At 41.2% G+C, this 21,737-nt stretch overlaps 1 protein-coding gene across 2 annotated transcripts in view; it reads right to left on the reverse strand.

Moving 5' to 3' along the window:
• Nucleotides 1-21,737, reverse strand: part of LOC105026305 (AT-rich interactive domain-containing protein 5B) — an 85,624-nt gene that overhangs the window by 62,712 nt on the left and 1,175 nt on the right. For both annotated transcript variants that reach the window (XM_010897671.3, XM_020047597.2), the window contains one exon: nt 15,739-15,976. In XM_010897671.3, coding sequence (XP_010895973.2) covers nt 15,739-15,976 — 238 coding nt within the window. The remainder of the gene's footprint in view (nt 1-15,738; nt 15,977-21,737) is intronic.

A 21,737-nucleotide genomic window follows, 5' to 3' on the forward strand; every position in this document is an offset into this window, starting at 1 on the left:
GAGTTGAGGGTTGAAGGTATGAGTGGTAAAGGGCTGAGCAATAATGGGATGAGGGCTGAAGGGATGAGGGCTGAAGGAGAGGAGGATGACTTGGGGAAAAAAGCGAAAATGCTAGCCTAATTATAACCCACACAGCTCGTTTGCTAAACCAGTAATTTGGGAATTTGAACTGCTTCAAATTAAAACGTGAGACAAAATAACAGGGACCAAAGAAATGTTAACTATGTTTTTACATACTAATAGAGGAATGTCCTTTACGCAGACACAGTCCTTTTATGATCATTACTTACATAAGCCATTTTCTTTATCACATGCCAGGATTAAAACATTTACATGTGCAGCTTTTTTAAAACACATTTCCTTCTAGATAAGAGTAGTTTAGCTGGGCTCCAAAGCTGCACTGATAGTGTTGATGTGGAAACCAGAAAGTAACCTGAGGATCAGCAGATACTGTTCCATATCAGCTTTGCATCTCTGTCAAAACAATGTCACTGGGCATCAAATAGATGTCTGTGTTCTCTTTGCTGTGTATAACGGTGTTCTAAAATGCATGTTATGTTTAAATGTTTTCTAAAATGTATGTTATGTAAAACTGTGTTGTAAAATGTATGTTATGTTTAACTGTGTTCTAAAATGTATGTTATGTAAAACTGTGTTGTAAAATGCATGTTATGTTTAACTGTGTTCTAAAATGTATGTTATGTAAAACTGTGTTGTAAAATGTATGTTATGTTTAAATGTGTCCTAAAATGTATGTTATGTATAACTGCGTTCTAAAATGTATTTTATGTATAACTGTGCTCTATAATAAATGTTATGTATTCTCTGGTATATGATATGCTCCAGCTGTGTTTTCTAATGCATGGTATGTTATTTATAACTGTGTTCTCTAATGTACAATACCACAGCCTTGTGTTACAACATGTATAACCTTCAAAGCCAAAATACTGAGTAAATTCCCTCGAAGATGCAGAGCTGTGCTGCTGAAGCACATTCCTTCAGTTCCAACCACTGAAACAGTCATCAGCCAAATGCTGAGCCAATCCATTGTGCTGTTGGTCCATCAGTGAGTCAATCTTGACAAACACACCTTTAATTGCTTCACTACCTGTCTATATAAGTTTAGAGGTAAAACAGCCTCCTGGTAAAACAAGAGACATTAATCCAGTGTTTCTGGTTACTGTACAAAGTCCTGAAAACACGATTAACTCAGTGTTTTTCTGGCTACTGTAGTGCATGAAATAGGGAATTGGGTGCCATTTGGGACTCAGCACAAGGCTTCCTGAGGTCTAGCGGAGAGATTAGGTTGGCTCACATGATATTGAAGAACTGCACTCCTCCAACTTTATCCATTGAGTTGTGATTAAAGTGAGAGCTCCGCTGCCGAGGCCCGGGTCCAGGGGGTACTGAGAGCTCTGATGTCACCATCCACTCGGGTTTGACAAATCAGCCAAACATTTATAACTCAGACCTGGTAAACACATCTAGATATTAATTCGTCCCACCCCCTCCTCCCCGCTAACCACTCCCCAGGCCGCTGCAGTAAATGAGAATGTGTCAACGTGTCGTGTGTATGCACGTCCACTTCCCTCGGTGCAATCTGGGTAACGCAAATGTACATCGCTGGAATACCCCGACAGACAGACAGATGTGTGTAGTAAAACAATGACAAAGGGCTCCAGGCATTAACAAAGCCGCGCTGCGGGTTTATTGCCATTTCCTGTTTTATGCATATTGATTAAATGACAGTTTCCACTTAGGCAGGGCCAGCTTCGGAGAATACACCAACTAACAGTCTCACTACAGGCACTAATAATACCATGACATGGTGTGGCCGCCGTCGTTTCCTGCTTTACATGTATTGATTTTAGCTTAGATTCATTCAAACTGCTGGAGCCGTGTGTTTACGCAGTCATTATTTACAAGAGTCATCCGGGCGCTCGCTCACTTCTACTGCTGAGAAGTGAAAGCGTAACTGTTAGGGGGTTTACCCCGCTAGTGAATGCAGGTTTTCTGCAGGACCCAAAACCAGTCACCGGAAAGAGAGCTATGTTTGATTGAATTGAGCCAGAGATGACAGTTTCTACTTGGGCCGGCAAGCTTCAGACAATCTAACTGCTACAAGCCCAAGTAAGTCTAGCTAATAGTTTTTTCAGGATCAGCTCAGCTCAGTTGCTTTGCAACAGCCGCAGAATAGATGACACTCTTCCAAATTAAACCCTATTTATACTACATAGCGTGCAATTGGCCCCCGGTCAAAAGTTGAGCACTATGCAGGGAAGAAGTGTTTAATTTGGGAGGCAATCCCAGTTTGAAGTAGGAAGGATCATCTCAAACTGTTAGTAGGTATTTCAGAAGGAGGCGCGTGCTTCCTGACAGACTAATATGTGAAGGGAATATAAAAAAGATGTCCCATTTCTCTCCAGCCACCAGCTCACATTACTGTCTCATAAAGCTTTTCATATTTAAATGTGTTTAATAAGCTCCACCACACCTTGGCTCCATCCCAAACGGCTCCCTGCTCCCAATATGGAGCCGAATTGGCCCCGGTCAAAACCAGTGCACTGCTGTAGGTAGTTGACAGGAAGTGATTTGGGATGCCACCACGCGAGAAGACTTCCTTTAGACCAGCATCTGTCTCTGCACCACCTACCGCCTCTGAGGCGCTCTTTTACACGACATTAAAAACATTAAAGAACATGATATTTTTACTGAACCCACAGGGTAACGTACCGCTGACACAGTGCAGCTGGAAAAGGAGTATGGGTACGATTCTGTCCTCACGTCAAGCCTGTCTTCTTTTCTTTGACCGGCCAATAATCCCGTGCGGAGAGATTACAACGTATTTAACACGATAATATATCAACGCGTGAAAAAGTAAGGACACCCGCTGGAAATGTCACTGAAAGATCCAACTTGGCAATCAATTATTAATAAAGACAATCTACAGAAATGTGCTGTTGTAGTGTGGATGAAACCAGTACACCCACAGCTTCAAAAGCTGGTTTTAGCCACTTCGGCTGAAAAAACTCAAATGTAGCCATTGTTGAAACTGACTATGAGTCTCTTACAGCAACTGGGAGGAATTTGCGCCCACTCTTTTTTACACTACTGCTTCAACTGTGCCATGTTTAAGGGCTTTGTTGAATGCATGGCCCACTTCATTCTTTTTTAGAAAAGAGTCTTCAGATGTTGGAGTGATGTACTTCCTTTTGCATTGAAACGGATTTGAACTCTACCTTCTGGAAGGCTGAACACTCCCAAGTTACATACTAGTGATTTCCTAATTATTTGAACCTATTTTGGTTCACCCTGATGTGATTTGTACAATTGAGTTATTTTCAATCAATCAATAAATGCGGTTGGAATTTTGCTCAGACATCCGTATGTCCAAATATGTTACAAAATTCAAACTTTTTCAGGGGATTTAATAATATTTCAAGACTGCACCACCATTAAACCATAAATATAATAATTCTTTTTTGATGTGTTCATACTTCAGCTCTCCTCATACCCCATCCTACCCTCTGATTAGTTCAATCATCAATCACTCCAGAATATAAAACGAGGTCAATGTAAAAGTCTCTTCTCGTAAGTAATGTTAGCGTAATGCTATATGAAACATTGTAATGCTTTATAACCTTGCATTCAATAAAGTCACAGGGGTCAAGTTATGGGGTCCTGAATGGGATCTAATTCCCTATAGGCGTGTTTCTAACAGAGTGCCATTAGTTGCTGTGTATTAGATATGACATCTCTCTGAAATTGATTGGCTGATTGCAGAGTTTACCTTTAATATCTCCTGTAATTACAATGTAAGATTATGTTATGAAACTGACGATTATTTATATTCTAGGAAGATTTAAGTTCAACCTTCTACTGGCACAAACTTCTATTTGTATTTGTCTTATTTTAGAATATTATTTCCCTGACTTCACCCTTTTTATTCACCAGTTCGTGACATCCAACTGTACCCACGACCATAAAAAAAATGGCCTCAGGAGATTTTATTCTGCCAATTCACTTTTCTTCTCCCCACACTGCACGTTTGAGGTTCGTTTTTTTCAGGTGCACAACCAAATCTCTGCTGGCGATGCCAAATCATACCCAGGACGAATGCTTGACTAATATGCATCGGCCCAATGTGCCACACATCAACCAGCAGCAAAATCAAGGCTTGTTCCTAGATTATAGTTTACAGCCAGGTACTACAAAAGAGTACATAAGAATGCTGTGCCACCTGAGCAACCCCACATCTTATTCAACTAGCACTAACATGCGGTTGTCTCAGCGATCTTAAGATGTCCCATGATGATAGTACCGGCAAAATGATATTATGAGAGCACAGCTGAGTCTACGAGCTGGGGGTTTTGTTGATTGTTATGTTTAAATGAAAATCATTAATGTCGTTGAGTCAATGAGACAGAGTACAACAGCCAGGCAGATGAGTTGACTGTACAAACAGCTCTTGACAGTTATTGTCAGTTATCAGGATGAAATGCATTTATATTTGTTAGCTTCCTCCATTGAGCAACTATTTCTGACATGACCAGCAGTAATATGTTACATCAACAGCTCACCCAGTAGTGATATGGTTAGTCTACAGCTGAAAGAGTGATAATACGAGTAGTCTACCACAAAAACGTCAGTAAAACGGTTGTTCTAAAGCTGAAAGAGTGGTAATATGGTCAGTCTACAAGTGAAATGGCAGTAATACGGTTGTTCTAAAGCTGAAAGAGTGGTAATATGGTCAGTCTACAAGTGAAATGGCAGTAATATGGTTGTTCTAAAGCTGAAAGAGTGGTAATATGGTCAGTCTACAAGTGAAATGGCAGTAATACGGTTGTTCTAAAGCTGAAAGAGTGGTAATATGGTCAGTCTACAAGTGAAATGGCAGTAATACGGTTGTTCTAAAGCTGAAAGAGTGGTAATGTGGTCAGTCTACAAGTGAAATGGCAGTAATACGGTTGTTCTAAAGCTGAAAGAGTGGTAATATGGTCAGTCTACAAGTGAAATGGCAGTAATACGGTTGTTCTAAAGCTGAAAGAGTGGTAATGTGGTCAGTCTACAAGTGAAATGGCAGTAATACGGTTATTCTAAAGTGGAAATAGTGATGATATGTTCGTTCTACAGCTGAAACGGGGTTGAAGCTGTTCATCTACAGTTAAAGACTGACAATATGGTTAGTCAGTTTACATTACTGTAGATACAACTCTGTTCTTCTGAGTTTAAATATGGAATTAAACAGGAGTGATGTATCTTTGAAGAGACACAATAAGCCCACGTATTCTAAAGCATAAAGCCGGATAAAAGAGCGTTAGGGCTTCATACTATATTGAAGTCTACCACTCACGCTACAAGCTCTCATGAATAGTTTAAAACCTTATTACATTTAACATCGCTTCTCCATAAAACCAACAAAGATGTTTCTATTTTTGCGGAACAAACTATATCCCTGAGGAAAATGTATCCATCAGATGATCACCCATAGGGTATGTCAACTCTGCAGAGACACAGCATCAGAGGAGAAGCTTTTAGTCAACGTATGCAAAATATATTCAACACATGCAAAATATATTCAAAGCATGCAAAACAGAACACGCAATTAGGCTCTGCGATATTATACTACCAGCTAGCTGGAATTCATCATCGCAGCAGCCGGTGTTAAAGCATTGAGGCACTATGGCTTCTTTCTCAAGACAGAGATCACATTGTCCTTGTCCTAATTGCTGGGATGTAATAAAGGGTTTTATATCAAACTTTAATGTGTGTTCTTCAGTAAGGACCCAACACAAATCTGGGCTGAAACGAGACCAAGGTAAAATGGAATCCCGTCCACCGAACAAATCTCTTATCTTCTCATCTCATCCAGTCACAGTATTCCACGCCCTAACCTAAAACACATATTTCTTTTAATTTTTCCTATATTTAATGAGCAATTTAAATATGTATTAACTGCGACTCAGGTGTCAAACAAATGGCAAAGACAAATAACGCCAGGCTGACGCACTGGAGCGATTAACTTGAGCTTGTTGGTTAAAATGGAAATCAGATTCCCGACAAGCCTCTTGAAACAATAGTGGCTGTCGTTTATAGCAACAGGAATGGGTGAAATGATTACACTTTCCACTTAGAACCCAGAGCAGAGAGGAAGGGGGAGGAGCAGAAAGAAAAACGTCGGACAAGAGGAGAAAAATAGCATTACTCAATGAAACCAATTACAGACTGTATGGAGTCTTGACACAAAGCAGAGATTAGATGACTGGTGAGATAATAGGATGCTATGTTATCAAGTCTATCATAGCTGGCACTTTTTATCAATATTATAAATATTGTCAATATCATCAAAGTGGGCAATATTATTAATGTCATCAATACTATACTTGAAAACAATAATATCAAGGACATCAATACGATCAATATTACCAATGTCATCAAGGCTATTAACATGCCATGTTTTTATCAGCTATACACTCTTGCTCTCATCTCTTTGTTCTCGTCGGCCACTTCCAGTCATTTTTTACTGGCCATTCATTGCCACAGCGGCCTGTCAGATGGACAGTGTGCAGTTTTATCTTCTGTGTCCCAAAGAGCACCCTATTTCCTTAGCGGCACACTAACTTTGGCCAGGGTCCGTGGGGCGGTGTTTGGAGCGTGGCCACATGGTGCTGGACCTTTCTATTCCAATGCACACTGTGACACAGTCAGGGAACACTCTGTGACACAGTCAGGTTACACTCTGTGATGGTCAGGGAACACTGTGACACAGTCAGGGATCACTTTGTGACACAGTCAGGGAACACTGTGACACAGTCAGGGAACACTGTGACACAGTCAGGGAACACTGTGACACAGTCAGGGATCACTTTGTGACACAGTCAGGGAACACTCTGTCATGGTCAGGGAACACTGTGACACAGTCAGGGAACACTGTGACACAGTCAGGGATCACTCTGTGACACAGTCAGGGAACACACTGTTTCACAGTCAGGGAACACACTGTTTCACAGTCAGAAAACACTCTGTGACACAGTCAGGGAACACTTTGTGACACAGTCAGGGAACACTCTGTGACACAGTCAGGGAACACTCTGTGACACAGTCAGGGAACACTCTGTGACACAGTCAGGGAACACTCTGTGACACAGTCAGGGAACACTCCGTGACACAGTCAGGGAACACTTTGATGTTGCAGAATGAAAATATGACGCGGCCCGTGCGTTTGATGGTTCCGGTTCTGTGTTGTCTGGAGCCGTACACGGCGTGGCGTTGCTGCACCGTGCTGGAGAGTGATCACAGAGTAGTTTTGTCGGGGTCACTGTGAAGGACACTGTGAAGGACACTGTGAAGGACACTGTGAAGGTCACTGTGAAGGACACTGTGAAGGTCACTGTGAAGGACACTGTGAAGGTCACTGTGAAGGACACTGTGAAGGACACTGTGAAGGACACTGTGAAGGTCACTGTGAAGGTCACTGTGAAGGTCACTGTGAAGGACACTGTGAAGGTCACTGTGAAGGACACTGTGAAGGACACTGTGAAGGTCACTGTGACTACTGCTTTCAAGTACTCTTCAGTCCAACCAGACGGAACGCAACACGTTAATCATGAAACACTCACACCGCACAGAAATGATCCCGTTTGCATTTCCTTTCCAATGACTCAATCTGATGAATTACAATTTGCACATTGTCTGCCGTTAACGGGTGAACGCCAAACCAAGGACTAATCTGCCTCATAGTGGTTACTGTGAGTCTTCCAAGAGGTTACATTTTTAAGGATGTTTTGCAACAACCTCCAGCCTGCAATGGTATGAGTGGCTTTAGGCCCATTCGCAGTGAAAATGCATGGCTGAAAGCCAACTTGGAGTGACATGATTTGCTGGCGATAACACATTAGTCATCATCCTGACAAGAAGTGGGGGAGCTTGACGTTCTGATTGGTAAGGGACAGGAGTTTACATCCTGGCTGCCATGGGGGGCGGGGCTTGGCTACACTTGCCATATAAAGAGACATTGTATTATTTGGTGAAAAACACAGTGAGAGCCCTCAGGACACAATTAACAACTCCACTCTCAGCGTGGTGGTGGTGGTGGTGGCGGGTACTGCTTCAAAACGTTCCCATTTGACTGAATTCACCTTTCACATAGACATAGGTTCGGCCAATAATGAAACACTAATAGAAAAAACGGATGCAAAGAGCAGAGTCACGTTAGTAAACGTGTTGTGTTGTCTCAGAGCACTAAGGCACAGACAACAAAAGCATTAACATCCTCTAAGGTCAGCCAGCAAGGATCAGAGAGCAACAAACCGTCCACTGTTAGACAGTATGCAGAGTTCATGGTCCCACAGCCCCTTTACATTGAGTGAGCGCATGGAACAGAAAGGAAACAGAAATAAAGTAACCAAAACAAATGCGTTCTGACTTGAAACCCAATGCTGATTATCCCCATTTTTTTCTTTTCATTTTTTCCCTCGATCCATGAACAAAACTGTTCCACCGTTATTAGATGAAAAAAAAAAACAACAGAGTTTTTTTTTTCTTTTCCACTCCTGCTCCACACAATGCCCTTGGCTGCCATGTTTAGCTGTGTTGGCCCATGTCCATGTTGAGTCATATGGGCAGTAACGCTATGAGCAGAGCAGAAAGGACTGCCTTAATGGACAATAAGACCAGTAAACTTTGAAACAGGCTGAACAGCCCTGGTGCCAATAATCAGAACACGATGCCTGTAAAACAGCTCAGAGAGAACAAAGAAATCATGGTGTGTGTCCCAAAGGGCACCCTGTTCCCTTCCTAGGGCACTGCATTAAACCAGAGCCCACGTCCTTTCCAGTGTACTTCTGACCAGCTACAACTACCTTTTTCCCCAACTTTGGTCAAACGTGGTGCACTAAAAAGGGAATAGGTTGCCATTTGAGACACAAACAAAAGGAGGAATAGTTAGTCTAAATAAAACATCAATTTAATTAGTGGAGGAATGTTTGGGCCTCAGTAATGTGTTTGAGATCAGCACAGTATATCATTCAAGTTAATATTTTCTCTCACAGAGTCATTACTGCTCCCAATCTCTCCAGGCAACTTCCAAATGGCACCCTATTTCCACTTTAGCGCACTTTCTTGCACCAGGGCCATGGGGCAGTAGTGCCGTGCACGGGGAATTGGGGAGGAGGCCTCTTTAAGCACTGCTGGGCCAGTGCCTGCTGAAGACAGTGAGCCGTGCCAGTTGGAGCAGGCTGCTATGAGGCCAAGCAGCAGTTAATAAATAATGATTTAGCTGCTATAGAAATATAGTCGCAGCAGAAATGCTCACATAACAACACTCTTTGTTATGGCTTCCTCATGTAGAACAAGACAGAATCTACTTTCCTAAAGCACCATCCTGCAGCGTAGTTTGACTTTAAACAACTCTTGTCATAAAAGAGCAACGCCCCTGTTTTAGTTAGAGAAATTATTTTGTATAGAGAAGACATGCAAAGAAAATGGAAAAAAAAATCCTCTAATCTATCACATCTCTGTATCTGTCTTCATCTCTCTGTAGGAAATGTTTTTTTTTTTTTTTAAATCATCCAATATACTGCCAAAGCCAAACATGCTGACATTGAGTGAAACTGTCTTGTTTATTTGATTGTGTAAAACATCTGCTTTTCACTGCATCTAATACCATGTTAAACAAAGCTGCTCAACCTGCTGGTTAAGACAACCAATAACAATCAAAAGGGCTAAGACACCTAAAAACAAGTTAATAAAGCTAGTTGGACTATTGTTGTCTCCACGATTATAATTGAGAGTGATGATTGTACCGTGTAGTACATACAGTGGGGAGAACAAGTATTTGATACACTGCTGATTTTGCAGGTTTTCCTACTTACAAAGCATGTAGAGGAAAGTAGGAAAGCATGTACAATTTTATCCCTGATGTCCTTACACAGCTCTCTGGTCTTGGCCATTGTGGAGAGGTTGGAGTCTGTTTGATTGAGTGTGTGGACAGGTGTCTTTTATACAGGCAACGAGTTCAAACAGGTGCAGTTATAACAGGTAATGAGTGGAGAACAGGAGGGCTTCTTAAAGAAAAAGTAACAGGTCTGTGAGAGCTGGAATTCTTACTGGTTGGTAGGTGATCAAATAATTATGTCATGCAATAAAAATTAAATTAATTATTAGAAAATCATACAATGTGATTTGCTGGATTTTTGTTTTAGATTCCGTCTCTCACAGTTGAAGTGTACCTATGATAAAAATTACAGACTTCTACATACTTTGTAAGTGGGAAAACCTGCAAAATCGGCAGTGTATCAAATACTTGTTCTCCCCGCTGTATATATGTGCTTCATGCTTGATATGTCAGACAGTAAGTAAAATTTAAGTGAAGGACACGTCTCGCCACAGAGAGCTGGTATTTAAAAGAAAATACACTGATTGGCAAAATGGCAGAGCTATAAAATTCTAACTTTGCAAAGTCATCTGATTTGACCTAAAGTTATGATATTTAGTAGTTCCCTCTCCTTACAGGAAAAACATTGTTTAAAGCAACATTTAAGGTCAGTGTTTAACATTTTAGGTAAGTGAAAACACTTTAAAACCCTACTCCTCTACCACTGAATTACCTGTATAACATTTGACATGCCCCATCTGTGGACAATTAATTCTCAATTCAAAATCTTTCAGATGAGTCCTAAAAACAAAGCCTGAAAGAATGCCGACAGAAACATTCACACGTGGGAATGAACTGTTACATAAATGCATATAAATCAGCAAAATGCATTTGGTTCACATGATGCAAATACTTATATAAATCAAAATAGGATCTGTTTGAGTAAGGAAAATTGGCACACATGCTCAGGGAATTTAGTCTATTACCCACGCAGTATCTCAGACGGGGGGGGCAGTTCGTCATTTGTGAGGAACGACATGATTACTGTTGCCTTCCTATAGTTTGCTGCGGTAATGGTGCTGACTGTCAAGTACACTACATCACATGAAACTGCTGCTGTAATGGTGACTTTTAAAGTAGCCTACAGTACAACACTACATCACATGAAACTGCTGCTGTAATAGTGACTTTTAAGGTAGCCTACAGTACAACACTACATCACATGAAACTGCTGCTGTAATAGTGACTTTTAAGGTAGCCTACAGTACAACACTACATCACATTTAACTGCTGTTGTAATGGTGACTTTTAAAGTAGCCTACAGTACAACACTACATCACATTAAACTGCTGCTGTAATGGTGACTTTTAAAGTAGCCTACAGTACAACACTACATCACATGAAACTGCTGCTGTAATAGTGACTTTTAAGGTAGCCTACAGTACAACACTACATCACATTTAACTGCTGTTGTAATGGTGACTTTTAATGTAGCCTGCAGTACAACACTACATCACATTAAACTGCTGTTGTAATGGTGACTTTTAATGTAGCCTGCAGTACAACACTACATCACATGAAACTGCTGCTGTAATGGTGACTTTTAAGGTAGCCAACAGTACAACACTACATCACATTAAACTGCTGTTGTAATGGTGACTTTTAAGGTAGCCTACAGTACAACACTACATCACATTAAACTGCTGCTGTAATGGTGACTTTTAAAGTAGCCTGCAGTACAACACTACATCACATTAAACTGCTGCTGTAACAGTGACTTTTAAAATAGCATACAGTACAACACTACATCACATTAAATTGCGGCTGTAATGGTGACTTTTAAGGTAGCATACAGTACAACACTACTTCACATTAAACCGCTGCTGTAATTGTTATTGTTCAGGTAGCCCAGTAGAGTACATCACATTAAACTACTGCTGTAATGGTTATTTGTCAGGTAGCCTACAGTGCTCAACACTGCATTGCATTCACATTGACATTCTGTGTGGAACCAGTCAGAGCCAGTAAGAGTGTGATTATATCACCAGCCTCCAGGTGCACAATAAAAGGTTTTCTTAACGAGGGTTTGCCAAAGGAGAGTTTTATGGTATCTTTGGGATACGGTTTATTTTAAGCTTTAAGTGAACACTCAGAGAGCTGTACAAACTTTTATCTGGTATTACATTACACCGCTCCCCCTCTTAGAAGCGCTAGAGTGTGGTCTTCACATCCACAGGCCATACACAGAGTTAGCACAGAAATTTAAAACAACCAAAATATGGTTATAATCTACATCCCTGCAAAAAGGATTTGTTGAAAGAAATGTCCTTGTATCATCCTACCTATACACTGTAGCAAGGATACAAAAAACAATGTACTGCAATTCTGTGATTGTGAAACAAATGGACTTCGAATGGATGTTTTGTGTAACTGCTCTCTGCAGCTCCCAGTCACAGAGAGGACTTGGGTCGGATAGTGAAACACTGTCCGGCGAACAGTTTCACAGCCTTTTCAGATCAAACGGTAATCTAAAGGTCGTATTCAATGATGTAAGGACTAGGACATCTCACAACATGAAGCTCAGTTGAAAGGGCATGGAGACACTGTGCTCTTCCAACTCGGTTATAGGCCTGATTCCCACGGGGGGGACAATTTTTAAAAGTACCAAAAATGTTGCACTCACTTTGGAAAACGGGGCCTGCTAAATGTCTTTCAGTGTAAAACAACATCCGAGTTACAATTTTAAATTGTAAATTTGTATGTATTTAAGCTATTTGGCCCCTTTTTTTTCTTTGCATGGTGACCCAGGTATAATACAGAAGAATCATCCAAGCTGTCCTCTCTCCCCTGAGACAAAGCTTAAAATATAACCCTCTGCCTATTTCCCTCCCTCTGCTCTCCTTTCATCCCCCTTAACACCAATGGGCCAGGTTGTGAACGCTGCTACAACTGCAGGTAGGCCATTTAAAACCTCATTACGTTTCAGAGGCCAACCATCAGAATAAGGGCATACCCATTAAGATCCTATAATTGAATGTTCTATATGTAATTCTAGGAGCACACTGCAAGATTAACAATACAGACATATAAGTCTGTCCAGGCTTCTGGCGTTGGCAGGAGGAATAGCTGCTGGAACTTGATAAACAACATAAACAATGTGAGAGAAAATGAGCTATTTAATCATACATGACAGAATGTTTTTATGACCATCTATGCTAAATCTCGACACGTCGCTTCTTGGCAGCCAACAGCTGGCCTTTGCTGGTGTTTGCTAAACGGCGCCCTATTCTCTTAAACGTACACTGAAAGGAGAAGCAGATCACGCAGAGCTCTTCTTTAACACGCCGCATCACTTCAGGTGAACAATCCCTTTCTTATTCAGATGTTTCAATTACGGTAACTTGGTGTTACATCAGAATCAGCCGCACGCCGGTACTTCACCCTTGATTGAAGCAATTTCCTTATCAAATACGGACAGAAGATGTGCTATTAGGAGGAAGAACATGCTGTTCCGATGTTTGAGTCGAAAGGAGGGCGGAAAGAAAAGACGAGTCATCCACTTACATCTAAATTTCAGGACTTATCATCTAAAAATAAAGGGCAAATATCTGCTGCCAAACACCAATTCCAGGAGCTTTGCCATAAATTCTACAAATGTCCTGAACTGTTCTGTGTGGGTGCCACACTACTTCAACTAGAAATGTAATAATTTGCTTTGTTTTGATGATTGTGGTGAAAATGCGGTCTCAGGAGCCCCTCCAGAATATCCCATGGGTTCAATTTGATTAACAGTGCCACACATGGGATTTGTACCCATGTGGAAAATAGTTGAATTACGAGAGTACTATCACTGGTTCACAACAAATCTCTCCCCCACCCAAACTCCCTCCCCAGCTGACTTTCAAGAAAATGCAAAGAGTGGACCCCCCCTGCATTTTTATTCATGACCCTAAGCATGATGATATATATTTCCCCTCCTGGGTGGAAGTACCAGCTATCAGAATACTTGGCATCTCTCATTTCTATAATTTCATAAAGTTACCTTTATATATATCACTGTAATAAATAGACTCTGAGAGAAATGGACAATGAGCCGGGCCACATCTTAAAACAGAGCTGATGTAGTCAACTCATACGGCTATTAATTAATAAATGGTTAGTTTCCATCGGTTGTTCTTCAGCTTTCTGTTACAGAGTGGCCAGTCGGTCTGAATGATCCCTTGCTTTCTGAGAATAACAAAGAACAATTTAAATGAGCGAGAGAGAGAGAGAGAGAGAAAGAGAGAGAGAGAGGCAGCAAAAGAGGCAGTGAGACAGAGACAACGACACAGAAGCAAAGAGAGAGAGGGAGTGAGAGAGAGAGACTTGGAGCTCTGCCAGGATATTCTGCTTAGCCCGCGTATCCACAGCTACTTTGACTAACTGCATTTAGTTTCCTGACAACACAAACAAGCTAATATAGCCATTAAAAAGCAACTCATTAACATTATAAATATTTTGACACACAATGCAGAAAAAACAATAAGGTTTGCGGGCCTGACAGAGGAGATAAATCACAAGTTTTATCCAGTCCGCTATTGATTCCTATCCACAGCTGTAGCTTCATGTAAGCTGTGGTGACAAAGCCTCCATTATTGATTCCTCTAGCTAATCTCTACATAGGAATCTAATACATCAGCCCATTCAAGGCCAATTTAACATGTGTCTCCCTGCACCGAGACAGAGCCATATGCTAATGTTGGAACTGGGGAAGTCAAAAGATCCATTGCAGCATAATTATAGCTGCTGCATCCACTAAAGGAATATATTGAGAGACCTAGTGTGCTTATTAAGCACGCTTCATCACACAGCTATTCCCATTTAGCTAACACAGCAGGCAGGTCCAATATAATTAAATAATAACACAACGTCAACGCCAAAAAACGCCAAGCTGCCCCCTGACCCAGCCTCTTAAGGCGTGTCCCAAACGGCACCCTATTCCCTATTGACACAGGGGCCGCCCCCTCACCCCAACTCAAAAAGACTGCACTACAAAGGGAGTAGGGTGGCATTTAAGACGGAATTCTCCAGTTATGATTCAGCTAGGAACGAAGCAAAAGCAGATTGACCATCTCTCTCCATGTAGGGCCTTGTGTTTCCCCGCTAGCTTGAACAGGTTGTATCTGCCGCTGAAAAGGAATGCAGCCAAAATGACATGTTTATATGACTATAAACCCTCCGGAACAGCTTTTACACTGAACTGAAAGACTGTGATAACTGAGGCATGTTACACATGTATAAATGCATGTCATATAGGTTTAAACTGTACCCTACAACACTATAAAGTTAGTACTACATTATAACCTTTCACTTTGACATTCATTCAGGCAGTTTCCATGCGCTCTAGTCTATCAGCATTTAGAACGATACAGCACATTGCAGACAGCTCTGAGGGACTCACGTGGACAGGAAGGCTAGTTGGTCCAAATATTAGTTGAATAAATGGTATTAATATGCTAATTAATTTCATCACAACGATCTAGTTCACATCTGTTCTGTCGAGCCGGAGTCTCCATCTCATTCCGTAAACACGGCAGCAACTATACAGGGAAAGATATCCCTAAACACGGTGAACTGAGTTATTCAGGGACGGCGTCAAACTGCCTCAGAGATGTCCATTGACAGACGGACAAGTGAATCTGGAAATTAAGGCACAAATATATGTATGTGATCAAATAATCAAAATGATTGATAAAAGGGTCTCTGGTGTGTTCAGTTCTCCACTCTGCTAAACCGAGCACGTTGTACTGAATTACCAATAGGACCTGCTGAGGAGTAATAGCAGAGATAACTTGAAAGAGAAGAAAAGGAATTGACAAGGTTACCTATTTCAGCCTTCTCCTTTAAGACGTCTTTGAAGTTGAGGCCGCTATTAAGTGTAGACTCTCTGTACCGGTGGAGGGTGTCTCTCTGTCCATTCTTCCCCAGCTCCCGAAGCACATCGCTGGGCTTCAGAGGCACGGCCTTCAGCCCTCTGTTCCAGTCTGAAGAATCCCGCACCGTCCATCTGACCAGGTCCTCTAACTTCACCACCACCTTCTCTGACACAGCCACAACCTCATCCTGCAGAGTACATTGCAATATAATTACACCACATTGAATATTATCTATCCTCATATATACCTTGAGATATGAGGCAAGGGCACACAAGACTTGATATCGACTCTACTTTGCCCATATAAACAAGAAACTCCACATCCATTGCAATAGTGGCAGAATACATCTTTAAGCAGATGCTCTTAGCCGCAGTCACAACATTTACATACCGGCCTTCGATGAGAATTGAACCCATGACCCTGCCGTTGCAAGCGCCTTGCTCTACCAGCTGAGCTAAATATTTCCAAAACACAATTATCCGACTCCCTAATGAAGCATGATAAAGACGTGGGGCCTTATCAGTCACTTGATATACATTTAATATCAGAAAGCATTACACATAGTTTGAGAGATACTGTCATCATTCCAAACCCATGCAGCTAATAGGTTAACCAAATACATATCTTTTTTTTATTCTTTAATTTTGAGGAACAACCTAATTAAATTTTATGCACCAACAACCTGCAGGCTTCACGAGTAATATGTGCATCTGTCAGATAAGTAGAGGGTTAATTAAGAAGATATAAAGAGGGGTTTATAATCTGGAAGATGAACACAGACAGAGAGGTTCTGGTTCTGCTTGAAACGGGTGATCTGCAGAACAGATGTGTCACTACAACTGAGCCTTGATCACATACGAGTCCCAAATACCACCCTACTCCTCCCTGCACAGCCGCTATGGGCCCTGGTCAAAGTTAGTGTGCTGTGTAGGGAATAGAGTGCCGTTCGGGATGGGAACAAAGCATTATGACTGACTCCAGTGCTTTCTCAGAGCTGTAAGGCTGGTAACGCAGATAAATGCTCTCTGAGCATCTCCCCCACATCTCCCCGAGGTGACCTAATAAAAGCAAACAGATCCTAGAGAATAGCAACTCTGAGCGGGTAGAAAGCATCTACAGTTTCCTGCCTGTTCTCAGTCTGTAAGCTTCTGCATCTGTAGGCAGAATAATCAGCTAGTATTTCTGCTGATCGTACCATTTAAAATTAACTTCCTTTCATGTTGAGAATATTAAACATGACTCTTTTGTTTTCGTTCATAGTGGCATTCAGAGGACGATGGAGTCATCACATCTCATTAAAAAAAAATTTGCACAACTTTAATTATAACTGCGCCAATACATTCCACACAGTGGCATTACTATATTAAACTGATTTGATGTTTCATATTCTCAGAGTTAATGGGAATCTGTGTACTGCAATGGTTGCATCATGAAAAGGACGAACAGGAATAAGAAAGCGCATATTCAAAACTCGATACGGCCAATTCCATGAGAATCCCTGCAGAGAGGAATAGCCCAGTGTAACAGCATCTCTGAGACTTGCTCCTGAACTCTGCACAATAACCATTCCATTGTGGAAGGAGGGAATGGAAGCATCTGTTTTAATGCTACTAACCAAGTGGGTCAAACACTGTTAATTCTAATGGCGACACAGCAACTTTACCATGAGACAATGTGCTGTAGTCCGCTGCTTTGAAATAGCCAACCAGCTGGCTGCAACTACCTTCCTATTGGCCGGTGGATCTACAACGAGTACAACAGGGTAGCTCATTCCTGAGGCTTCAGTTTCTTTACTTTATGATCGTGAACCGCGTTCTGAAAACAAATCAAATGAATCATTGCGATGCTTTAAATGTCTTCATGCTTTAGATTTGGGGGGGGTAGATTGAGGGAGTGGAGGCAGAGAAACAGAGAGTGGGGTGTGGGACAGGGGCCAGAAAGTGAAAGAGAGAGCTCTGGAGCTTTGAGCCGAGCAGTAACACTGAGCCCACTAACAAACAGTGTCATGCTGAGAATGTTTCACTCCACTGCTTCAGGGGGTCAGGCCAAGAATTCCCCAGGTCACTGCAGATTTGTCCACCTGCTTGCATGGCTATTGAGTTATCGACCTGTTAACATGAACAATGTGCTCAGCAGATACTGAGGGAAACCTTTGCCTGCAGTTAAAAGTTAAATAACTATTTTCCCTTTCAATAATTGAGCTAGATTAAGGCCTGACATAATTACCTGAGGGTGTCATATGAAACATAGTACCAGGGTTAAAATAAACTCTTTATACTAGGAAATAACCCTGTTTTATTTAGACCCTTGATGAAACTAAACACTCCAGGATTACACCTATAATCTGTATTTGGATAGATGACATAACCACATCATCTGTAAACAACAGTTTTCTCATAATAAGTCTATATTTTTTAAATTGCTAATATAAGTGGATCAACAACAGTCATATTTCTGAGCTATAGAACATTTGTGAATTTATTTTGAATACCTTTTAACCCTCCCCTCATCCCTAAACAGCCAGTTTATTAAATGAGCTCAATGAGAAAGACAAGAATGTCAGTTATACCAGAGTCCTAAAGACAGGAACCTGTTCTGACTAGTACTGTAAATGTCTCATACAGAGGAATATTACCTTTCAAAACACGAGCTGATGATCTAATTTGATCTCTAAATATGTTCCCAGGCATGCAAACACAAATATGGCTGCACCATGTTGTCCCTAGTCCCAGCCTGACTGTTCAGAAACACAGAACAACTAACACAGAGAGGAGGAGAGACAGAAAGAAAGAGGGAGGGAAAAGAGAGAGGAAGAACTCAGATATTACTACCACCAAACCTCTTGGCAGATGAAATAGTGTGGACCTTCTTAGGGAATATAGAACTCAGATATAGAGCTTTCTGTTGATGCAGACTATTCGAGTTAAAAGCAGCTCAACTATGAAGAATTACACAGATACGAAAACTGCAGATGGAATGAAATAAGGATCTATTTATATAATACACAAAACTGTCATATAATGTTATTCCTCGGATTGCCAATGTGTCCACAGTCTCAGAGCTGCCACTGCAGTGTAGAATACTGAGCTGTCCTACAACTGACACCAATTACCATGGACACCAGGAGGATGTTATAGTTTGGTTTAGTTATCAGGGTTGCCTCAAGATTACTACCCTGCTCCCCATAAATACAGTAGGGTTCTTCTTTGGACAATAACCCGCCATCTTTCCCTATGATCATTGGTTAAGAGTGCCCTATACAGGGACTGGGATGCAACTTGAGACATGGCCTGTTACTTTCTGGTTTGTGTTTGGTTTAATACCAACTGATGACCTCACTCATTATAACAACAAGATAAATTATTTCTAAACCAAAGGACATAAAGCAACAGATCAATCTGAAGACACATTTTTAACAACAGGAGACACACTGAATAGTAGCAGTTAATGTCAGAAAACAATATTTCAGATTAATTCCATCAAAATGCTTTTGCAGACATCTTCCCAAGAACAACATCTGAAGTAAGTTGAACAAAATAAGAACCTTCCATAGTTGCATCCCAAATGGCACCCAATTCTGTATACAGCACACCTCTCTTTACCAAAACCCTACGGGCTCTGGTTGAAAGTACTGCTTTACAAGGGCCTGTATAAAGGACAGTTGAATTTTGCCCTCTCTAGGTCTAGCGATGCAGTGTCCAGACTAGCTGCCAGAGCTAGTTGCTGGGCTGTAATCCTCTTATATCAAGAGCTAACTTCAATAACTAGTGAACTGTTATGCTCTTTTATAACTAGAACTAACTGCTATCTTCTACCAGAAACATGGCTAAAAAAATACTACATGTCTTTGTATATTACTATAGCTAACTGCTATCCTGTGATATAACTACAGCTAACCACAATTCACTACTACAACTATAGCTAATTGCTATCCTCTACTAGAAATAATGCTATCCTCTGATATAACCTTAGAAAACTGCTATCCTCTGAAGTAACTACACCTAATTACTAATCTCATGTAGAACTACTGCTAAATATAATCCTCTGATACAAATATAGCTAACGGCTATTCTCCTAAGTATCTATGGCGACATGTATATGGAATGATACATGGATACCTCAAATATAGCTAACTGCATATGGAATGAGCTACACATACTATAACTATAGTTAACTGCAGATGAATGACTACAGCCCTAGGGGAAATTACATCAGCAGGGCGGGTTAATTGCACAAACAAAGCATCTGGAAACATGCTAGTCTCTTTCATCCAAGCAGTCAAAACTACATATTACATGGAAAAACGCATACACACATGTGCGAACACACACATGCACACACACCCACACACACACATGCGTGCACACACCCCAAGATTTATTCAACTGCTCATCTAAGATGAGATAATATTTTATCAGGAAGTTGCTTGTGTAAAGAGATCATCGGATAAAGCCAAAAATGCAGGATAAAGACTTCTTGACTTGCAAACAATTGGAGCAAGGAAAACACAGAGGTTACTTTTAAAAACAAATATCTTACATCATGCGCCTCTCAGTCTTAAACCAAATTTCATTTAACCCACAGATAGGCATGTAGGCTCATCCTTACGAATGCAAATCTTATTCATTGGAAACATTGCTGAGCGCATGATGAATGGCGCAGCGGTGGGTGACATTATAGGTGTCACGTTACTGCAGGTGGCCTGGTTAACACTCAGTCACATTGTTGGTCAGATTCCCCCAAATGTCACTAATATTCCAACAGAGCTTAAAAGCATCCAGGAGCCAATGGCTGGAGCAGTTTACTCCAACACATAATCAGTTTACAGTGTCTGGACACTGATTGATATGAATCGATAAAATGTACAATACAACAGGTTTATCATTCTCTTCAATGATAGCTAACATGTTTTGAAGAAACCTTGTCCTTGGCTGGTAATCATATCCACACTGCTGTCTCTGAAACACCTATAATATGAAAGCCTACTCAATATATTTAAAAAGCAAATAATTAAAATTGCTTGTAGGAGGAAGCAGAGGGAGGGGCAGAGGGTACAATTAACAGATGACAAGTTAAGACAAGGGCAGAGTCTGAATATGAATATGGGTCTAGTTAGCTGAGTAAACAGCAGGTTAACTCTAATGTTTTCCCTCCATTCCATCTCGTTACACTGTGTAAACATCAAGATGTAGTTTATATTCTTGTAATATTTCCCATCATTTTGCAAGGAGACCTTGACATTCTCCTGTGCAGCAGAGACACATAAAACCTGTTGCTTATTAGGAAATGTGATCCTCTGATCCTGGGGGAGGGTGTGTGTGTGTGTGTGTGTGTGTGTATGGGGGGGGGGGGGGTACAATAAAAGTTCAGAGAGGGAGAGAGGAGTTGTTTTCTTTGTAATGTGGCTGACTGATTACAGCAGCAGAACAAGATGAAACACATTTAGCCTTCACTGCGCTACATTACCATTACCGACATGGCCGCAGAGCAGCTTGTCTTTCAGTTTCCACGCTATCGCTTTGTCCCATATTGTATTGCATTATTTAAATATAGACGAGAATAATGCATGCAGCATTGAAGGGTTTTCGTGGACGCACGTATATTTCTTTCTCACAAATTGCCCCGATAGCAGAAGCCCTATCAGCGATACAGAATGAAGCTGCAGCACTTTGCCATAATAACCTTCATAAATGTCACCCGTCCCCTTTAAGGCATCCCAGCTGGGTGCTTTATCTGCTTGCCATTATTAATCAATTCCTGCGGACCGGAGAGCGTTTGAGCGCGTACGGAGAAAATGTCCGCTTAGGCTACAATGGATGTAGTACTACTACCGGAAAGCCGCATATACGTCTACATTATAAAGACATTGCTCAAGATTTGGAGCAGCCTAATATACCTGACACATCACATTCACAGATATAATGTACGATTATTCACCCCCGAACGTG

Source organism: Esox lucius, chromosome 6, assembly GCF_011004845.1.
Source record: "Esox lucius isolate fEsoLuc1 chromosome 6, fEsoLuc1.pri, whole genome shotgun sequence".
Lineage (NCBI taxonomy): Eukaryota > Metazoa > Chordata > Actinopteri > Esociformes > Esocidae > Esox > Esox lucius.